We start from the raw sequence: 20,440 nt of genomic DNA, 5'->3' as shown, positions 1-20,440 counted from the left end.
CAATTTGCAGGAGTGGCGCAAAGTAGAAACGAATTCTGCATTTGGCAACGATTGCTGCAACTTGTTTCTCAACATTTTTCAAATTGCGCTGTGGGTTACACGCTGCAATGCTCCATGCAACTTGTGTCGCAACGCTTTTGCAACACAAGTTGCAGAGAAAATTGCTCCGTACGCGTGCTTTAAGCCGTTCACCCAGCTATGATCAGCATTGAGTGGTAAATGCATTAGACTTTTTAATTTTTTTCAGAGTAACTAGAGTTTTCACATAGAATCTCGTTTACGGCTATGTCGACCATTAAGAAATTCTTTAAAATCAGTAGAAAAGAATCGCAAAAATAGTCAAGTCAAGTAGTAGGTACCTGCCCTCCTGTTATTGTTGGTTACTGATACAGCAATAAAAAGGATCGACACTTCATAATTATAAATGGTTCTTTCAGCAAATGTATGTCAATAGTACCTCGATAATCCTTTATGGGCCAAGATTAAGCATAATTTATTAGGATATAAATAAGAAATTTATTAAGATATTTTTAGTAATGTACAATTAGGCAAAAGCTATTATTACAAAGGTTGTCGAAAACATTAGTAATGGATTCCCTTCTGGGACCCGTCATCACAAATGAACAGATTATGTTTGTTCTTTCCTTTGCTTCAGGGTTTTTCTCCGGTTCTCTAGTTTTCCTACCTCCGCAAAAATCGATCGACTTCTAAATTCTAATTGAATTTTTTTCACCTAGATTGGAACATGGCTCTCTTGCAATTAGTGTTCCACACTTTCCTTTGTATTGGGATAACTAGTTTATTTATAACCAGCGAAAAATATCAACGTCTGCCATTGCGATAGAGATATAAGCTATTGTTAGGGAAACACGGGTGGCGTAGCGGTGAGAGCGCTCGCCTCACCAATGCGACTCGGGTTCGAGTCCCGCTGAGCTCGGTGTCGTATGTGAGTAGAGTTGTTTGTTAATTGGTTCTCTACTGTTCTTCGAGGGTTCTCCGGCTTTCCTCCCTCCCGCAAAAATCAACTCCTAAATTCCAATTGGAATGACAGTGGATGAATAGCTACTCTGTAGAAATGCCACTGCTAAATCCCATTTATTTATTTATTTATTGTGTCACTATCAACCTCTTATTAACTTTATTTTGTTCATTTGGTGGCCTGGAAATCCATAATTTCAGGAGGAAAAGTGGCACTTCAGTTTTGCAAATTTTCTCGATTCTAATTGGCTAACATTTTAATCTCTCTCGGATCAGCTGGCTATGTGGTTTGAAGAATCAAACGGGAAAAAAATCGTGGCTTTTTCGCTGTCGTACCACATAAAAGGCGATCAAAATAATGAAAGTTGGAATCTATTACAAATTGGGAAAGACGTACGAGTAGCATATCATTAATAGTTTAGTCTCATCCCAAGTTAAAATCTTAGCATATTAAAATAGGGATTGTCCTGGGACAAACAGGAAAAACGACCACTAGTGATGAAAGAATGTGTGCCAATCCTTTTATTTCCCACGCATCCTAAAATAAATAATCATGGTCCAGTGTCTTCGTTGTTTTTATGATGTGCCGTTGTGGATTCCGGTAAATATTATCTCATAAAAGAGCTAATGTCGAGGTGTAAACAGAAAGCTCCTAAACTCTAAGAAAAGAAACGAATCTCTCTTTAAAGGTCAAGATCTAAAAAGATAATTGAAAAAATAAAATAAATAGATTGAGTAAATTTCTAACATATCGTTTCAAAGGGTAGTTTTCATTAGAAGAGGGGCCAACCCACACACACCCACGCCAAGATGTAAAAAAAAAAAAAGACTGAACCTCGTATACCACAAATTTCAAATATCTTCGGTTATCCATCAATTTTTATTAAAAATACACTATGACCCATGATTCCTAGTCTAGTTTTAAATAAATGAACTTTTGTATAATAAAATATATATGTAAAAATATTTGATCTACGTACAAAATTAAGCAGATCATGCATATTAAAAGGATAACATTTTGTTTACTATGGGATGATAAGTGTTTTATTGAGCGGGGCCGGGTGGGAGGAGGAAGGGAGTGGGGGAGGTGGGCAATTGCCAGATCTTTATAGCTGGTATAGCCTTCCCCATTTTTACTCATTAAATAATTATGACCCTTGTATTGAGTCAACAAGGGAACAGCTTTTGTCAAAATAAAAAGGTTTACCCTCCACAAAAATTTTACTGGTGCACCAGCCATCCCCCCAATAAAAACCGTACCTTCCTTAATCATAAATACAGCGATGAATTAGGATTACTTTTTCTTTTTCAAAAACCCAAACATTCCTTTCTTTTTCTCGTGTTTTTTATCATCGTGGCTGTCCATAGGTTTGGGTTTGGGTTTAACAGGCGGTTTTGGCGGGAGAACGTTCGGCGAAAAGTCGTCTGAATCTCGGCTATCGGAACGATATCGTGCTTCCCTTGGAGGTGGAGGTGCACGTTTTTTTCTTGAAGGTCTAGAAGGCTGCTTACAAGCATCTGGTTTTGTTGGTACCAGAGGTGTAGGTGTGGAAGGAAGTCCTTCGCTACCACTAGACAAGTAAGCTGCTTCTTCGAGCCCTAAGCTTGGCGCAGGCTCTTTAGGGAAAGTACCAGGGGGTGGAGGGGCTTTGGGGTAATCAATCAAGTCGTCTTCATCTACTGCCCCCTCCTCGAGGTCTCCGAGGTCGAATGGCGGCACGTCGGGAGGCGGAATGCATGGAATGTCTGGGATCATATTATCGTTGAAATCTGTAGGGGCATCGGGGTAAAACTCCGGATGTATGTCCTCTTCGGATAATATATCCGTGTATTCGTCGGCGATATCTTCGGGATAAGTGTCGCGGTTGGTTTTATCGTGGTTTTTGTGTGTAGAGTCTGAAGTGTCTGGTTCAAAGTTGATATCAATGTCTTCTGGAACCACTGGAGGTGGTACGTCAGGAGGTAGTGCCGTGAATGATTCTAACAGGTCACCACCATCAATAATATATCGTCATCATCATTTTCTTCACCATTATCATATATATTAACATTGTCATCATTCTCAATTGCTTCATCACTATCGAAACTCGTAACCTTGATCACTGGAGTCTGAGGGCGAGCGATTTTCTCATTCTTTACTGGGAAATCATTTGTCGTCGGAAGTAAATTTGGTGGTCTCGGAGATTGCAGACTTGGTCGCGAAACCTGTGAATGTTTCTCAATACATTTGTTTATCTCGCTAATCCATTGAAAAGAATCCTTTTCGCTTTTAGAATTGAACAAGAAAACGGAATCATTTTCAAGCTGTAAACGAAAAGCATTATTTCCCGACATGGCTTCGTCAAATGCAGTACAAGAAGCACCTTTTAGGTTAATAGCATGCGACGCATGAGTTTCTTGCCTTGATGCTCCACTTTTATCACTAAAAAACTCGAGTTTCCCATCTGCTAAAGTTGTATAAAAGGTTTTCCAGCCTCGAATCCCAGGTCTTTGTCCTCGTTGATCTAACTCGTGTTTTCTTTGAAGGAATCCTTCACAAATGTTATGGGCATCTTGTTGTGCCGGCGAAGAAGATTGCATGGAAAGCTGCTCTTGTTGAATTTTCGCTTCTTCAATGCGCTGTTCTTCTTCCAGCATTTTCCTTTTCTCATCTTCTTTACGTTTTTCTTCCAATATTTTCTTCTTTTCCCTGTCGATTCTGTTTTTTTCCCTTTCTTTTCTCTTCAATTCCTCTTGTTTAATTTGCACATCCAATTGTTTCTGTTTTATTTCTTCGTCCCGTTTTTGTTGTTCTTGACGTCTTTTCTCCTCTTGTTGTTGCTCTTCTAAAAATTCTTTTCGCTTCCTCTCTTCTTCTTCTCGTAGGGCTCTTCGTCGTTCTTTCTCCAGCCGTTCTTTCTCCTGTTTCTTTTTCATCTGTCTTTCCATCTCTTTTTGCTTTTCCATTTCTCTTTCTTTTTTTATCTTAAGCTTTTCATTTTCCATCTCCTGATTTGTAAGCCTCGTCAGATCCTCAAAATGCTCGCCCTTGGCTAACAACATCTTTTCAAATTCATCTTGTTTCTTCAGTAGCTCTTCCACCGCCTCTAGAGAATCTCCTACATCTTCTGATAAAATATCAGAACCACGTGCATACAGCCAGCCCTCTAACTGGTCTGCCTCTCTTTTAAATCTTTGTACCTCTCTAACTTGTTCCAGATGGTCTTGTTTATTGTCAACGCTTTCCAACAGCCTAGACCACGCATCCTTGACACTTTGGCTCTTTTCCTTGATGTCTGTACTATTTGGGTGACCAGATTTAATCAACTTTTGAGCCGCTTCCTGGAATTCTTGTACACTCTTTTCGTGAGCAGCAACTTCTGTTCGATATTCCTGGTGTTGGGCAAAGAGTTTTTCTGCAGAAGCAAAGTCGGCTGCGACTTCTCTTGATGCTATGGAAGAAGCCATGGTGTCGATCCAAGCCCTGAAACATAAATGAAGTGTTAATATGATGAGGTCACTGAGGATCGGCCTATGGACCTCTTGCTTAGCAGGTAGCACACTAACCAACCAAGCAACACTTGCTCCTTAAAACAAGTGTGTGAGGTCATTGAGGATCAAACTAATATGAACCTCTTGCTTAGCAGACAGCACTCTAACCAACCAAGCCACACTTGCTTCTTAAAACATGTGTGTGAGGATCAAACTATGGAGTCTTGCTTAGACAGCAGCACACTAACCAACCAAGCAACATTTGCTCCTTAAAACAAGTGTTTGAGGTCACTGAGGACCAAACTATGGACCTCTTGCTTAACAGGCAGCACACTAACCAACCAAGCCACACTTCCTCCTTAAAACTAGTGCATGTATAAAGCGCCCGAAGTTGCGCCCTTTACCCCCTAAACTATTTGTACTCCTTATTAAAGCTAAAGCTACACAGAACGGAGACAAGTTGAAATCGAAATGGAGACCCTGAGAACTGAACTGTGGCCGAAGACCGCGTACTAACCAACTGAGCTACACCATGGTGTAAATTGCTTAAAGTGCTAGTAGCTGTAAAGTGCTTACAGCACAATTTTTTTTAAATAAAGAGCTATTTTTATGTGTACAATTACTACTTACATTAAGTCTCTGTAATCGTTGAGGAACGACTGCAGTCCCTCTGATTGGCTCAACACTGATTTCTTACTGGTCGCTCGTTGCTGCAGTTTTTGCCATGCCTCGATAATCATTTGTTTTTGTTCGGCAAAATGGTTTCTGTTCTGTGGCAGCTTGTCGATCAGCATGTCTGCATCTTGACTCAGGCTGCTCACTTTTTCACCAAGTGCTGTCAAATCGCGCTGAAAAATTTAACAAATGAATGAAAGGATGAAAGAAAGAAAATAAAACAAAGAGAAAGAAAGAAAGAACAAAAGAAAGAAACGAAAAGAAAGAAAGGAAGGAAGGAAAATGGGAGAGAGGGAGGGAGGAAGGAAGAAAGGAAGGAAGAAAGAAGGCAAGGACAAAAAAAAAAAAAAAAAAAAAAGAAAAGAGAAAGAAAGAAAGGAAAAAGAAAAGAAAAGAAAAGAAAAGAAAAGAAAAGAAAAGAAAAGAAAAGAAAAGAAAGAAAGAAAGAAAGTAGGTAGGTGGTACAAACATCTCCAAAGAATTCTTCCAACGTATCGTTTGGTCCTAGGGTATCATTTTTTTTTAACGATTTTTTAAAGGTTCAAAATCTGAACTAAGTTTTAAAAATAATTAAATTCAAACGACAAACAACCGCATACTTGAAAGCCCTCGTGTTTCCTTTGCAAAGCCTGCACGCTGCTCAAGTCAAGTGCGCCATCATCAGTATGCATCAGCGTTGCTTCCTTCTCCTGAATCCACGCATTTGTCTCCTCTACGTTACGGTTGAAGGTGTGCAAGTCCTTAGCTCGATCTAAAGCATCAAGGCGCTCATTCGTTCGTTCCTTTAGGACGTCCCATCTGGTACAAATCTGTTCCGCACGCTGTTCGATCGTCTAAATATAGAAAATTACTGTTATAAAGGGGTTTTGCGGTATATTTGAAACACGTATTTTATTTTGTATATACTGTAGATTCGATATTTGTGATATGCATCCCTTCCCATGAGAGTAAAAGGAGAAAAGACGTGTCCGCCATGTTGGTTCATGGACATGACAAAAGGCCCCAAGACCAAATCTTTTGTCAAAGTCAACCAAAATGGCGGCTATGACGTCGAATGCACCCCAAGAATATTGCAGACCAATAGACCTAATCTACTGTTTTCCAATTTCAGTCCACGTGTCATACCCTAGAGTATTATTTCTTTGTTTAACGGTTGCACGTAAGAAGACGCATGAATATGGATAAAGCTCAAACAAAGAATCTTATTCTCAAGAGAATGACACGTGGTCTGAACATGGGCAAAACATTATGCCCAAGTGAATTAGGTCTATATCAGGCCCAGAACTCTTCATTTCTATCTCCAATGCACAAGTTGGGATGAAAACAAAATTATACGTACCTCACTATCACTGTGTTCATCATTCAACAACTCCTGCGCATGCGCCGTAAGCTTGGCAACTCTCTCACCGGACATGACAAGGTCACGTGTAAATGCTTCGAATTTCTCCATCAACATATCCACGTGTTCGAGGTCACGCCCACAATCGTCTGACGTCACTATGGTTTCTTTTTCCTCGATCCAGGCTTCCACTTCATCTACCTCCCGTAAGAAGTTGAGAAGACGAGAAGATTCCAACAGACGCCGATGTCGATAAGAAGATATGTCGCTGAGTTCAGAATATCTGTCTTCTAGTTCTCTCTATGGCAAGGCAAATAGAATATCATAAAAACACGAAACATTGGTCCACGAATAGCTAACCCAAGCAGAAATCTCAAGATTAGCCACATGCGAAACATTGCTGCCTGCAACAACTTTTACTTCTAAGCTGCAAAACTGTTTCTGCTGTGCGGCAGAAACATTTCATGCTTCCAAGACGCATGGAAACAATATTTCTCGATGTTTCCTCGTTTAGCCACGAAAGTTACTTAGCAACCCTCGCTCTTTCTTGTCAAAACAAGATGGTAGCAACTTCTACTGTCGCCATTTTGTTACAACCATCGAGGGTCATTAAAAAGTGCGCATGCGCTAACCGATGTTGAGTAAACATGTTTCCCGATGTTTCCTGACAGTTTTGCCAACTTTGGAAACATGTTTCTGGAAACATCGTCTAGGGAGGGCGAAAGAAAGAAAGTAATGAACTAAAAACATGCAACTCTTCATGTTTAATTTGCTTGACAAGTACCTGTCGTTGTTTAACGTTCTCTGCATCAAAGTTTTCCCCCAGGACCAGAGTATTACAGAGGCTTCTCAGCTCGTCAATCTTTTTTCCAAATCTTTCGAATTCAAGCTCCAGCATTTCGTGTCTACGTAAGAGAGCCTGGGCACTAGTCTCGTCGCGTCCGTAATCTTCGTTGGAGACAAAGGGGAGTTTCTCTTGGACCCAGGCTTCTACTTCTGACACTTGAGAATAATACTGGAAAACGATGGATACAGGATATATCAGTGATATAGGAATCAAACACACAAACACATAGATAGCCCTTGTTTTATGAGGGTAGCACTAAGTAGATGGATACAGGGTACGTATATCAGTGATATAGGAATCAAACACACAAACACATATATAGCCCTTGTTTTACGAGGGTAGCACTAAGTAGATAGATACAGGGTACGTATATTAGTGATATAGGAATCAAAAACACAAACATATATAGCCCTTGTTTTACGAGGGTAGCACTTAATAGATGAATACAGGGTATGTATATCAGTGATATAGGAATCAAACACGCAAACACATATATAGCCCTTGGGTGGCACTTAATTCATAGTCCCGTCTCAGACAACCAATCACCGTTGAAGCAGTTTTCCCAATTGAATTTTAATCTTGTCCCTCAAACAACTACACAGTATTCGTTTTAAAGAGTATTGTAAAATTGTAATGAGGGTCTAAGCAAATGCAGCTTTAGAAATCAGGTCACATGAATGACGTGTAAACCCGATGCAAACCTTACACTAGTGGAAATATACAGTTCTAAAACAGCAGTAGCGATTGTATCTATGATTAGCACATGAATTAAAAATATATCCCAAAGGATTTATGGATTATTGGTGAATTTCACAAGAGAATGAAACGTGATCTGAAATGGGGAAAACAGTTTAATAATAAAAGCCCAAAGTGAAGAGGTCTGTCCGATAGTAAGCTAATGTCTTTCCTTCACCTAGTGACGCATTTCTTTTTCTAATTTAATACCAGAAATTTCTATTTTTATTTTTAATAATGTTTTAAGATAAAGTGTTGCCACAAATACTCTCCGCCTGTAGTTATTTTGAGGAAACATGAGCCAAACAATACCAATAAGTGCTTTAAAAATTTGAATATAAAAGGTCTTTGAAACAAGAATTAAAGTTATAGTTTTTGTTAATGGGGCGGGCTTTGTTTGTGGTCGCAAGTCTGATGGCCATCTAGATGATCGAGGAACCTTTATTCTGACATGCAATAAACCTCGAGATCTACTAGAATGGACCAAATCTCCTTGGAAGTAATATTTTGCCCATTTTCAACCAGCTGTCATTCTCTCGAGAATAAGATTCTTTGTTTGAGTTGTATCCATATTCATGTGTCTTCTTACGTGCAACCGTTAAACAAAGAAATGATACTCTAGGGAATGACATGTGGTCTGAAACATTGCGCCCAAGGTGAGTTATACCGCAAACATGATCTGGATAAACAAAGTTGGCTGGAGCAATCGTAATTTTGTTTCCCCGTAGTCTCGTTTCTGCCCATATTGTTAGTAATCAATCAATCAAAATATCAAAAATTGTTGTCTATCTTCAACGTAGTCCAATAGTACTTACCTGCTGTGTGGCGAGTGACTCTTTCAGTTTTGCTTTCCTAATTTGCGTCAGACGATGAAATTCATTCCATGACGTTTGTAGTTTACTGGAATGTTCCATGATCACACCACTGGCGTAATGCCCACGCGTGATGACATCATTGGCCGTTGCCATGACAGCCTGGACCAGTTGTTCGTGGGTCGTGAATTCGGCTTCAAACGCCTCGTGTTTCTTTAGAAGGTTTTGGACTCCTAGAAAAATATAGAGAAATAAAATAAAAAAAATTAGAAAGCCTATAAAGGAACTACAGCTCAAGTTATTTTCTCGTATCCCGCGAAGCCACCACTAACGATGTATTTGGCTCGGTTGGTTGAGCATCGTGACTTTCAATGACGTCACAGAAATACCAATGGTAACCGCCGCTGGTAGTTCTTGGGCCAGCTGTACATTAGTCAACATGGCCGTCTGGAATCTTCATTGAATTATTTTTCTCGATAAAAACTTTTAATTTAAAACAAAAAGGCAGCTGTATATTGATTACTGCAACGCAACTCACGCAATTCAGTTAATTGCTTTGTGGTAAGCAATGTTATTTGGCAACGACCCGAAAACAGACAATCTGTAAATACAAGATATTTAAAAGGCTATAATACAAACCGTTTAGATTGTGTCCATAATCTTCTGAAGACACTAACGATTCTTTTTCCCGGAGCCAATCAGTCTCTGCCTGGGCGTCATTCAGGAACTGGTGTAGAACCAGGCTGTCTTGAAGCTTTTCTTTTCGTTCTGCAGCCGGTGAGGAAAGTTGATCAAATCTAAAATATAATAATAATAATAATAATGAAGAAATAAATACATGGGGAAAAAAGAACCTTTTATGTGCATGCAGGGAATAAAACGGAAATAAGAAAGAGAAAAAGAAAGGAAGGAAGAGCGAAAGGAAGGAAGGAAAGAAAGAAGGAAGCAAGCAAGCAAGCAAGGAAGGAGGCAAGGAAGAAAGAAAGGAAGGAAGGAAGGAAGGAAGGAAGGAAGGAAAATTTGTGTTAAACCTTTCAGCAACATCAGCTGCTCGTTCGCCAATCTCTTCCTTCTGAAAGTGTCCCGCTTCCTCGAATTCCTCTGCCTGCTGCAGCAACTCACGCACGCGATCCTCGTGATTCACGATGCCTTCCTCTAACATGCCATGCTTCTTGATCAAATTCTTGACACTTTTCAGGTCTTTACCGTACTCCTTGATTGCCAAAGCATACTCTATCTCATCTATCCATGTTTCCAACTCGGTGACATTTCTTTCAAACGTCTGTTTTTGGATCGCTTCTTTTAGTCTTTTTGCTTTGTTAGCCGAGAGATCTTCCAGTAAAGTCCAAAGATCACTGAGGTCTTTGAGTCTCTTCTCTACAGTTTCACAGTGGGTTGGAGAGGTATTAATAAGACAGTTGCCATCTTTTATCACACTTTCTAGTTGTCCTCTGTTGGCACTCACTTCTGCTTCGAACGTCTGGTGTTTTTGAAGCTTCAGGTTCAGGTGTTTTGCTTCTCTGTAAGAAGCTTCAGCTGCTGTTTGGAGTTTTTCATTGATCCACGACTCAAGCTGATAAAAGAAAGAATATTGGTAATAAGGTGCGATTACATAGAACAATTTTCTCTGTAGCTTGTCTAGCAACACCGACACAAGTTGCAAGAGTATTTACACGGTGCAACGGAGACGCAATCGTTGTCAAGCAATTAAAAACGAATTCTACTTTGCTGCAACTTGTCTCGCTTTTTTTTCAAATTGCGCTTGAGGTTACACACTGCAATGCACCATGCAACTTGTGTCAAAACGCTGTTGCGAGACAAGTTTTAGGGAAAATTGCTCCGTGTAATCGCGCTTTAGTACCTCGTTTAGAGAATACCCAACACAAATAGACCCTGTCAAACGTTGAGCTTGTGAGACATAGCTAATACTGACCTCTTTCGCATCTCTTAGGAACTGGAAAAGTAACTTAGATTCTCCCAGTTGTTCGCTCTTCTCTGCCACCATTCGTTTCAGCTTGGCCCACTTGTCCAGAACTTCATCTCTTCGACTTGTAATAATGTCAGAGTCATAATGCGCCTTATTTATCAACAGCTGGGCTGAGGTTTCAAGGGATTTGATGCTTTCCTCATAAGCAGCAATTGATTTCTCAAAATTGACTTGGTTTTTTAGCAGAGATTCTACAGTGTCGAGGCTGTCTTTTGATTTGTTGTCTATCGCTACAGCTTGTTTGTTTGTTATCCAGTTATCAGCTTGCTCTGCACTAGCAAGGAAAACCTGCAGAACAAGTCGCAATAAATAAGATTAAATAGAAATAGACTCCAAAAACATTTTCAAAATACTTTTTCCCCTTGTGAGATACTTTCGATTTCAAGTTACGAAGCAGTTTAAAGTTTGTTTGCCATCCAGCAGAGCCTTCCCCAAGGAACCTTTAGCTGAATTGATTCGTTATCAAAGTGATGTATCAGCACGTGGTTGTTTGTTGCAGATGGCCTATTAATATGCAAACATGGTCCTCTATGCAGCAGAGATGAAAGGTGATACGTAGAGTCTTACCTCTAACTCATAAGACTGCTGCAGCATCTGTTGTCTGTCCACCCACAGTTCCTGCAGCTTTGAGTTCATTTCTTTCAGGTTCTCATTGTCTTCCTGTACCTCTTCAGCGAAGTTGTTCTGAGCGATCAGAGTTAATCCAAATGCAAGCGTTGCGTTTATTGTCTCCTGTCGAGCCTCTATTTCGCTCTATAAAGAATAAAGTATCAAGGTATATTGAAACAAATAAATAAAATGGGGATCTAGCAGTGGCTTTATTGTCTCCTGTCGAGCCTCTATTTCACTCTATAAAGAATAAAATATCAAAGTATATTGAAACAAATAAATAAAATGGGGATCTAGCAGTGGCTTTACACAGACATAGTGGGTCTTCATGCACTGAAATTCCAATAAAAAATTGTAAAATTTGATATTTTTTTTGCAGCGGAGTCAAAGTCGGAAGCAGTAGGTCCATTGAAAGTCTCGTCATAAGAATAAGAACAACCCAAGCAAAAGGAAACCATCCCACTTCTGACTCCGATTTCGTCGCAAGTAAAAACTAGGCCTTAGACTGACACATTCGGGATCGTGTCAGAAGTCAGCTAAATAGAAGTATCACAGCCTGAACGAGTTGACTACATGAAAAGTACTAACATACATAACTCACTTTTCTTTCCTTGTGCAAATCCAACAAGGCCTGCGCATCTTGCACGCTCTTGGCCAATTCCCCGGATGAGATCTTGGAGGCGAGGTCGCTCATCCAAGACATGACGTCACGATAATCGACAAGGAAAATTTGACGCAATCGATTGGCTTCGAGTTGGCTTTTCCTGCAAAAAACCCACAACTACCTCATTATTTGTAAATAGAAATCAGGGACAATGGTCCCTCGATATAAGAGAATACAGCTAACGGACTATGATGACAGCTATGGATAGCTAGGAAAAAAATCGAATTCACAGGAAAATTCAATCCCTTTTATGTAAACCTTGGTGTAAGGCCTTATGCGCAACCGAGCGCGAAGAGGTTAGGTGAGGTGAGATTTAGTCTTCTCTGCAGCCGTCATTAGTTTCGGTCCCAGATCCTCACGGGCCCAAATGTTACCCTTTTAAAAAATTAAGATTTCATGTTAATTTATATGTTTTATTGTTCTCTTCTCCTGCCATCCAAAAAAGACCTTTTTTGAGTTCTAAATTACCGCTGTGTTCCTTGATTACAGACTCATTTACTCATAAATAATATTCACAAACACCAAGAGTAAAAAAAAAAAGAATGCACAACTTCAACAATGCAAACACTTTGACATTCTATGGGCCTTCACAGATCAAGTTAATATTCTGCAGGCTAACCCTGAGCAACAGAGAACTAGAAACTGGAGTAACAGCGTTTTGCACAGATGACATCATAATTGTGCATCATGAGATTGAAATGCAGACAAGCCAAGCCAATCGCCCATGCTAATATGTTGCAACAATGTTTTGTAGTCTCATTGTTTCCATTTCATGGAAGAACTATGGCTTTACGGCTGTTACTATTCATCTTTTCCTTGTAATCGAAGCCTATATTTGCAATGTTTGTCCGCATTTCGATCCCAGAAGGCTTTGCAATATCTATGTTTAGTAACCTTAAAAAATGCTATTCCTGCCGTCTAGTGATCAACCAACCCTTTGACCCTCGATTACAATTGTTCTTCATTACCAACCTCTCATCAAATTTGTCATTCAGTCGTTCCCAGTTCTCTATGATTTCAGTCTGTTTATTTTGGACGGTGCGAGCCATGTGAGGCTGGGAACGAACTAATCGATGAGCCTCGTTCTCAAGCATCTCCATTTTGTTCTCAATGACTGTCAGAGCTCTTTCTACGTCATCATGTTTACGAATGAGAGCCTCGACGCCAGGTAGATCACGACCCAAATCATTAGTTGACAGTATTGCGACCTGAAGAACAATATAAAAAACTTGGTAAAGACAAACATCATAAGAATTCATAGGGAGGAAAGAGGCGAGCTAATTGAGCTTCTTCCGTCAACACAACGGAAAACAATAAAAAAAGCATCTAATTCTTCAGTTTTAATTTTTTTTTTTTTTTTTCTGCTGAGGGGGGCTTCAGCCCCCCTTCCCCCCTTCCCCCCTGGATCCGCCCTTGGGGCCGGAAGAAACCTCAGAAAGAAAACCAACCAAGTCAGCTCATATGGGGCGCCTGGGATTCGAATTGATCATATTAGCTAGCTCAACATATTAGCTATACCTTCTCATTGATCATATTAGCTATTTCAACACAGCTTTGATCAAATGCATGGATCTCACAAGCTTCCGCCAGTCTCTGTCTCCTCTCGCTCGCTTTGTCTTGAAGTGCATTCCATCGCTCGTTAAGCGCTTGTTGTCTGCGGTAAATTAGATCACCTCCAGCATGGCCCTGGTTTATTAGCTTATCTGCTAAGTGATTGATGGTGTAAACTCGGTCTTCTTCTACTGCAAGGTCTTGGTCAAACTCATTCATCTTTTTCTGCAAGCGAATGCAGTGGTCGTAGTCTCTGCCTATGTCTTCTGATGAGACAATGGCTTCCTAGTGTGAGATAAGACGTGAAAAAAGGATGGATGTTACATGGGTATAAGAACATATAACACAAGGATGATAAATGGCTGGCTGGGTAAATTAATAATCAATCAAAACCGGCAATGATAAAAGGATGGATGGATGGATAAGAGAATAATGGTCGTATAAATGGAAGGGGGACTGAAGAAGTAGATGAGATGAATGGATACAAGTAAAGATTCCTTGGATGGGCGCATAGTGATAATTTGATGTATTCAAGAAACAGTTAATGACACATTTATTCAATAAAGCCCATCGTTGCTAATAAGTGACACTAGATTTTTATGATATTCTTTTAGATTTTCTTAGAATCCTTCTAAGATATTCATTATATATTACTATGGTTGCTTATGACAGTTAGATGCATCCTCCTCCTCCTCCTCATTATTCTTATTGTTATTACCATTATCATTGTTATTATTATCATTATTAATGAATAAGCAAACTAATGAATAAATAGATATACATATCCTCCCATACCTTATCTGCGATGCACGAGTCCGCGATGTCCACCTCTTGATTAAACATCTTGTGGTCCCTAGCTTCTTCCAGCTTTTTCGCCTTGTTCTCAGACGCCTCAAGTAGTTCTTCCCACTGAATATATAAAGACTCAATCCGGAACTCCACTTCATTGGCAGCAAAATGCCCGGATGATATCAACTCTTCACCATTCCTCTGTACAGCATCGATAACACCCCTATGTGCAGTCAGCTCTGCTTCGAAAGCCTGATGCTTTTGGACTTTACTTACAAGGTTTGACGGATCTTTATAACATTCATCTAAGGCTGTTTGAAGTTTTTCAACTATCCAAGATTCCGCCTTAAGAAAAATATTGATCATAATATTAGACAATAATTTCAGTAAGCTATTTCTCATTTCGCATATGTGGGAAGATTTTCTTTACGTTTCTGTACGAAACCAAACAAAGACGCGACAAAATATCTGCAATTAGACAATACATTTTTGGTTTTGTTTTAGGGATATATGACGTGCACTCTATTTTGGACCATTGTTTTGATCTTATTGTCTAAGTTTATTCCCCGATAAATAGTTTGCAAGGTTATTTTCTAATAGCCCCTTTCACAGGTCCCTGCGACATCTTGAAAGATAGCCGTGCCTCGAAGCGAGACGAACGGTGAGCTCGAGACCTTTTTTTAACACCTTAAGATTATTCACATGTATCTATCATTGCAAGCTCACCGCTCGTCTCTCTTCGATGCAAAGGCACGGGCTACCTTTCAAGATGGCGCAGGGAACTGTGACGGGGGACTATTCAAATATCCTCACCTCAATTACATCTTGATAGAACTGAGAAATCTTCCTCGAGTCTTCTAGCTTTACTCTTCTTTCTCGTAGGTCCTTTTTCAGCTTGTTTCTTCTTTCATTGATGACAGTGAGTCGTTGACTTATCATACTGGAATCCTTATGTTTACTTTCGAGTAGTTGTTTGCCGAAGGTATTGAGAGCATTGACCTTTTCGTCCTGCGAGAGGACCAGCTTTTCTACGTTTTCATGCTTCTTGAGGAGAAAATCTACTTCATCAACGCTGTTGCCGAGCTCAGCTTTTGCAAGAACAGCCTGTAGAACAAATAGATCACCTTTGATTAGGGTGCCAAAAGAAACTCCAATATCATTGAACCCTGAAACAAATGATCTCTGGTCTGAACAAGTCAGCACACCGCGGCTAACTCACAGTTCGAACCCTGAAACAACCTCTGGGCTGATCTAAGTCAGGGCATAACTATCTCACAGAGCGAACCCTGAAACAACCTCTGGACTGATCTAAGTCAGGGCACGGCCAACTCACAAATCGAACCCTGAAACAGCCTCTGGGCTAAACTTAGTGAGAGCACGGCAACCTCGCATATCGAATTGGAACGATAAATACCTCTTGCGAACTGTAAAGCGAGTCAACTTGTCTGGCATCCCTTAGGAATACATGTAGATCACAGGCCTGGTCTACTTCTGTTTTCCTGTCGTCCCAAGTGGCGTATAAACTCTCTCGTTCAGTCAGAAGCAGCTCCAACCTCTCTGTCAACTTTTGTAATGAGAGGAGAAAACATGAAATCTTTTGTTTGAATATGTTGGTCAATGTCAACATTGGAAGGTTTTTCCTTAGTTAACGAATTAAACATTGTACTGTACGTACGACATTCATTCATCCATTCATTAATGTCTTCAAGTAATTCATATCCATTGATATTATTGATTCATTAATTCATTTAAAACCATTCAATCATTTATTCCTTCCTTCCTTCCTTCCTTCCTTCCTTCCTTCCTTCATCTATTCTTTGTTCGTTCCGCGTTCGTTCGTCGTTCGTTCATTCATTCATCCTCTCCTTGATCTAGTTACCTCTTCGCTAGCAAAGTGACCATCTTCGATCATCTTCTCCCCAGTCTCCAACAACCGAGTAAAAGTTTCTTCACGTGACTCCATAACCACGTGTTGCTCTTCCAGCCGACGTAGCATAGCCTCGGCATCGGACAGGTTGTGGATTGGTTCATCGGAAGAGATGACGCGTCCCATATCAATACACCACGTGACCTGATCGCGAATCTAATTTGACCAACCATCATAAAAAAGCAGTTAAAACTTTACCTTGGGATCAATATGCCATCCGATTTCAGACCATGTGTCATTCCCTAGAGTATCATTTCTTTGTTTAATGGTTGCACACGAGAAGACAAATGAATATCGATACAACTCAAACAAAGAATCTTATTCTAAAGAGAATGACAAGTGGTCTGAATTGAGACCGTATTACGCCCTATTATATCTTCAGCGGTTACTTACAGAGCTGTAGAGTTTATGAAACGTAATGTTGTCACGCAGTTTGTGGTGTACGTGCATTTTTTGTCAACGGTTACTCACAGAGGTGGTGAGTTTGTGTAACGCAATGTTGTCACGCAGCTTGGTTTTTGTATTCCTCATCAGCGGTTAATCATAGAGTTGTTAATTTCTCATCAGCCGTTACTTACAGAGTTGTTGAGCTTGTGTAACGCAATGTTGTCCCGCAGTTTGTGTTTCTTTCTGGAGGATTTTCGTTTCAGTTCTTCCCACAAACCAAGTAAAGACTGCTCGTGGTTTTGAATTGTTTGAGCTGTTTGACCTGGGAGTGAAAAGGAAGGAAAAACAATGAATGAATGAAAGAAAGAAAAATGAATGAAAGAAAGAAAGCGGTAATTTGGAAGGTCGAAAATGTTTCTTGTCTGCCTACCTTTATATGTGTTTTGAAGTCGTCTTGATTCAGTTATCAAAGTCTTGACTTGTTGTTCTACAGCCACCAACTCACGCTCAAAAACATCGTGCTTGCGCTGTAGAGCCTGGGCACTAGCAAGGTCTCGCCCCAGGTCATCAAGGGTGAGGTTGGCATCCTTCTCCTGTATTCGACTGATCAGTTCGTTCAAGTCTCGGTTAAAACGGTGGATTTCAGCTGCGCTTTTTAAGCGTTTCTTTCGTAACTCGATCTGGTCTTGAAGTTGAGCCCACATTGATCTGGTAATACAAATTAAAATAAAAATTATAATTCAGATAAAAGAGTGTTCATATCTTTAAAATGCGGAACAAATTTTGCATCAATGCTGCGATAAGAAAGAATTCAGTTTCCCAGGGGGAAAAGACTCTTTTGTTGTGCCTCCTGTCATGGCTGCCATCATGTGATGGTGCAAAACCTCTATAGCTGGTTAGGTAAACCTATTATGTGCGTTCATTAGATTGAGTTTTGTATGGCAATGAAAATGCGCGGCACGAAAGAGGTCACATGGCATTTTAGTAGTGGTAGTAAAATGACGCCATCATGCAAACGGCCTATCGACGTTATTTTTTGAACCCTGAATACAAGCATTAAGATTTCCAGCTTTCAGGTGGCGAGGACACGGAAACTTCACGGCCACAGAAGGGGATGTTCACAGTCATACACGAAAACGTCTTTTCTCATGTAAATCAGATTAGAACAGATTCAATTGCTACTGCCTCTTGTTATGGCTGCCATCATGTGATGGTGCAACGCTTCTATTGCGTGGATATGATTTGTGTGAATAAGTAAATGAAACAGATTTACTGCTGCCAAGAATATTGCCAGATCTTACACATTTTTAATTTTCTTAATACATTATTAGGTAATAATGAAGAGAAGAAACAAGGATGTGAGGAGGAAGCAAGGAAGGGGGGAACGGTGGAGGAAGGAATATATCGAGAAGGAAACGGGGGAAAAAAGGGGTGAAGGAAGGGAAGAAAGGAACACCGCAAGGAATCGAAGGAAAAAAGGAAAAGAAAGAACGGAAATTTAAAAGGAAGAACGAAAGGATGGATGGGAAAAAAGTACCTGAAACTAGGAAGTTTGTTCTGAACGTTGTTGCCATACACACCTCAATATATCTTGCTGTTCTTTAATAGCTACAGTGTCTGTGTGTCCCTCGGCTACAAGTTTCTTGGCCAGGTTATCTACAGCCCGATATGTTTTAGTGTTTGCACCAACGCTTCCTTGGAAGTCATCAAATTTATTTTGAACAGTCTGAACATAACGACAACAGAAATAAGTCAAGAAAGCAAAAACTGACCAATTTACTGCTAATGAATAAACATCTTTGTTTTAAGACCAATTTAATTGAGCTTGACATTTGACTCAGCCGGTCGAACTTAATTAAATGAGTCGATCCGATGATACAGTTTGGTACGGCTAACTAAGTTCGTCGTTGGACCTTAGCCTAAGTTGGTAGGTGGATCGATATCATTTTTACAGCAACATCATAAGGCCAATCAACAAAAACCAAGCATTAAAAAACAAACATTCAGGACATTCAAACCTCTAGATGTTCAAAATCTTTGCCATAGTCTTCAGAGCCCGCGATATGCAGTTGGTCGTTTATCCATTCAGCGGTTTCGTCCACTTCACGCATGTAGTGGTGTAGCTTCTTGGATTCGTCAAGTCTCAAGCGCCGTGAGCTTACTAAAGTCCTCAGACCTGATAACTGCTCTTCGAGGTCCCTCTGAGAACGATCAAAAAATAATTTGTTTTATTCAAGAGACCATGAATCATGGTAAATCCATGGAAACGCCTCAGTATGGGAATAAATAATGGACCGAAACATTACAGTAGATTTAAATCAACGTACCTGCATTAATTTCACTTTATTCGCATCAAAATGGCCACTCTCCACCAGTCTCCTCGCGTCCTTCCCCAGATTTGTGATGACGGTGCTGATTGACTCGACATCGGTCTCCAGAGCTTTGTGTCTTGTCAAGAGCTTCTCAGTAGCTGCGTCATCTTTGCCGTAGTCCTGGCTTGCTGCTAGACCTGCTTTGTCGTTCATCCATGAATCAGCTTCATTTGCCTCGGCGAAATACTGGAAGCAATATTTAATATTTTACTATTTGAGTGCCATTGATAAGGACGGCACTTTTCATTCAATTTTCATTCAAAAGACCTCTTCACCTTGGAGGTAATGTTTTTTCATTTCAGACCATGCGTGTCATTCCCTAGAGTATGATATGATTGGTTTTAAGGTTGCGCACGAGAAGCAAAAAGGATCGTATTTTCAGGATAATGACACATGGTCTGGATTAACTGGGAAAACATATATTTACACCCAGACGAATAAGGTTCACAAACTCCTTGAAACAACCGCTGGCTAACTCAGATTGAACCCTAAACAACCTCTAGGCTGATCTAAGTCAGGGCATGGCCAACTCACAGATGGAGCCCTAAATCAACCTCTGGGCTGATCTAAGTTAGGGCACGGCTAACTCACAGATTGAGCCCTGAATCAACCTCTGGGTGGATCAAGTCAGGGCATGGCTAACTTAGATCGAATTGAAAATTGGGTTGTTACGTTTTGTGGAGCGAAGCAAAACCGGAGAACTCGAAGAGAGCTACCAAACAAAATATATTCCATGTGATGCCAGTTCAAGAATTCGAATCTAATCCGAGACCCCAGAGGTGAGACGCGAGTGCACTACCGTTACATACACTACCCTTGATTCCCTCGGAACACAAAGCATTTATAAAAGGCTCTTACTCACTTTCTGTGATTCATGTGACTCGTCAAGTTTCAACTTCCGGTGAGCTGTAGCCTCCAACAGCTCTCCCCAAGCCGTCCTTAACTCATCAATGCGTTCCTCCACTTTATCTGACGCATGATGACAGCTGTCAATCAAATCCTGACCACGTGTTAACGCCGATTTTATTTTCGGCTCATGATTGGTCAACTCGTTCTCAAATGCTAGGTGTCGTTTTTGAAGCCGTTGGACAGACACTAAATTAGATCCCAGATCCCCGGAAGTAGCAAGCTGCTCATGTTCTCGTACCCAGGCCATCTCCATTTCAATGTCGTAGAAAAGCTGGTTCAACCCGAAGGAATCCTCGAGTTGCGCTCGACGACTGGATGAAAGACTTTTTAAATCTTTGAATCTGTAAAGGATAAAGGATCAATAAAATAACTTTAGTAACCATCAGAT

General features: G+C 40.3%; 1 protein-coding gene across 1 annotated transcript in view; it reads right to left on the bottom strand.

Annotated features, from left to right (window-relative positions):
• Positions 1-1,835: 1,835 nt before the first annotated feature.
• The window catches only part of LOC116288109 (spectrin beta chain, non-erythrocytic 5), a 55,742-nt gene continuing 37,137 nt past the window's right edge, over positions 1,836-20,440 (bottom strand). Inside the window, exons 39-62 of the mRNA XM_089036369.1 lie at positions 20,006-20,393; positions 19,099-19,329; positions 18,790-18,972; positions 18,352-18,497; positions 17,202-17,479; positions 16,963-17,093; positions 16,337-16,540; positions 15,872-16,021; positions 15,271-15,561; positions 14,464-14,802; positions 13,636-13,953; positions 13,090-13,325; positions 12,055-12,217; positions 11,412-11,597; positions 10,791-11,132; positions 9,889-10,430; positions 9,497-9,654; positions 8,861-9,090; positions 7,248-7,478; positions 6,464-6,763; positions 5,724-5,957; positions 5,080-5,297; positions 2,964-4,441; positions 1,836-2,883 (exon numbers count right to left, since the gene is read on the bottom strand). Of these exons, the coding sequence (XP_088892495.1) occupies positions 2,273-2,883; positions 2,964-4,441; positions 5,080-5,297; positions 5,724-5,957; positions 6,464-6,763; positions 7,248-7,478; positions 8,861-9,090; positions 9,497-9,654; positions 9,889-10,430; positions 10,791-11,132; positions 11,412-11,597; positions 12,055-12,217; positions 13,090-13,325; positions 13,636-13,953; positions 14,464-14,802; positions 15,271-15,561; positions 15,872-16,021; positions 16,337-16,540; positions 16,963-17,093; positions 17,202-17,479; positions 18,352-18,497; positions 18,790-18,972; positions 19,099-19,329; positions 20,006-20,393 (7,588 nt within the window). The 3' untranslated portion in view covers positions 1,836-2,272. The remainder of the gene's footprint in view (positions 2,884-2,963; positions 4,442-5,079; positions 5,298-5,723; positions 5,958-6,463; positions 6,764-7,247; positions 7,479-8,860; positions 9,091-9,496; positions 9,655-9,888; positions 10,431-10,790; positions 11,133-11,411; positions 11,598-12,054; positions 12,218-13,089; positions 13,326-13,635; positions 13,954-14,463; positions 14,803-15,270; positions 15,562-15,871; positions 16,022-16,336; positions 16,541-16,962; positions 17,094-17,201; positions 17,480-18,351; positions 18,498-18,789; positions 18,973-19,098; positions 19,330-20,005; positions 20,394-20,440) is intronic.

This window comes from Actinia tenebrosa, unplaced genomic scaffold (genome assembly GCF_029948245.1).
Source record: "Actinia tenebrosa isolate PJP-AT-01 unplaced genomic scaffold, QUT_ActTen_1.0 PGA_scaffold4__44_contigs__length_22323623, whole genome shotgun sequence".
NCBI classification, from domain to species: Eukaryota; Metazoa; Cnidaria; class Anthozoa; order Actiniaria; family Actiniidae; genus Actinia; species Actinia tenebrosa.
The sequence above is the reverse complement of the archived record's forward strand: the minus strand, read 5'-3'. Positions and strand labels throughout refer to the sequence as shown.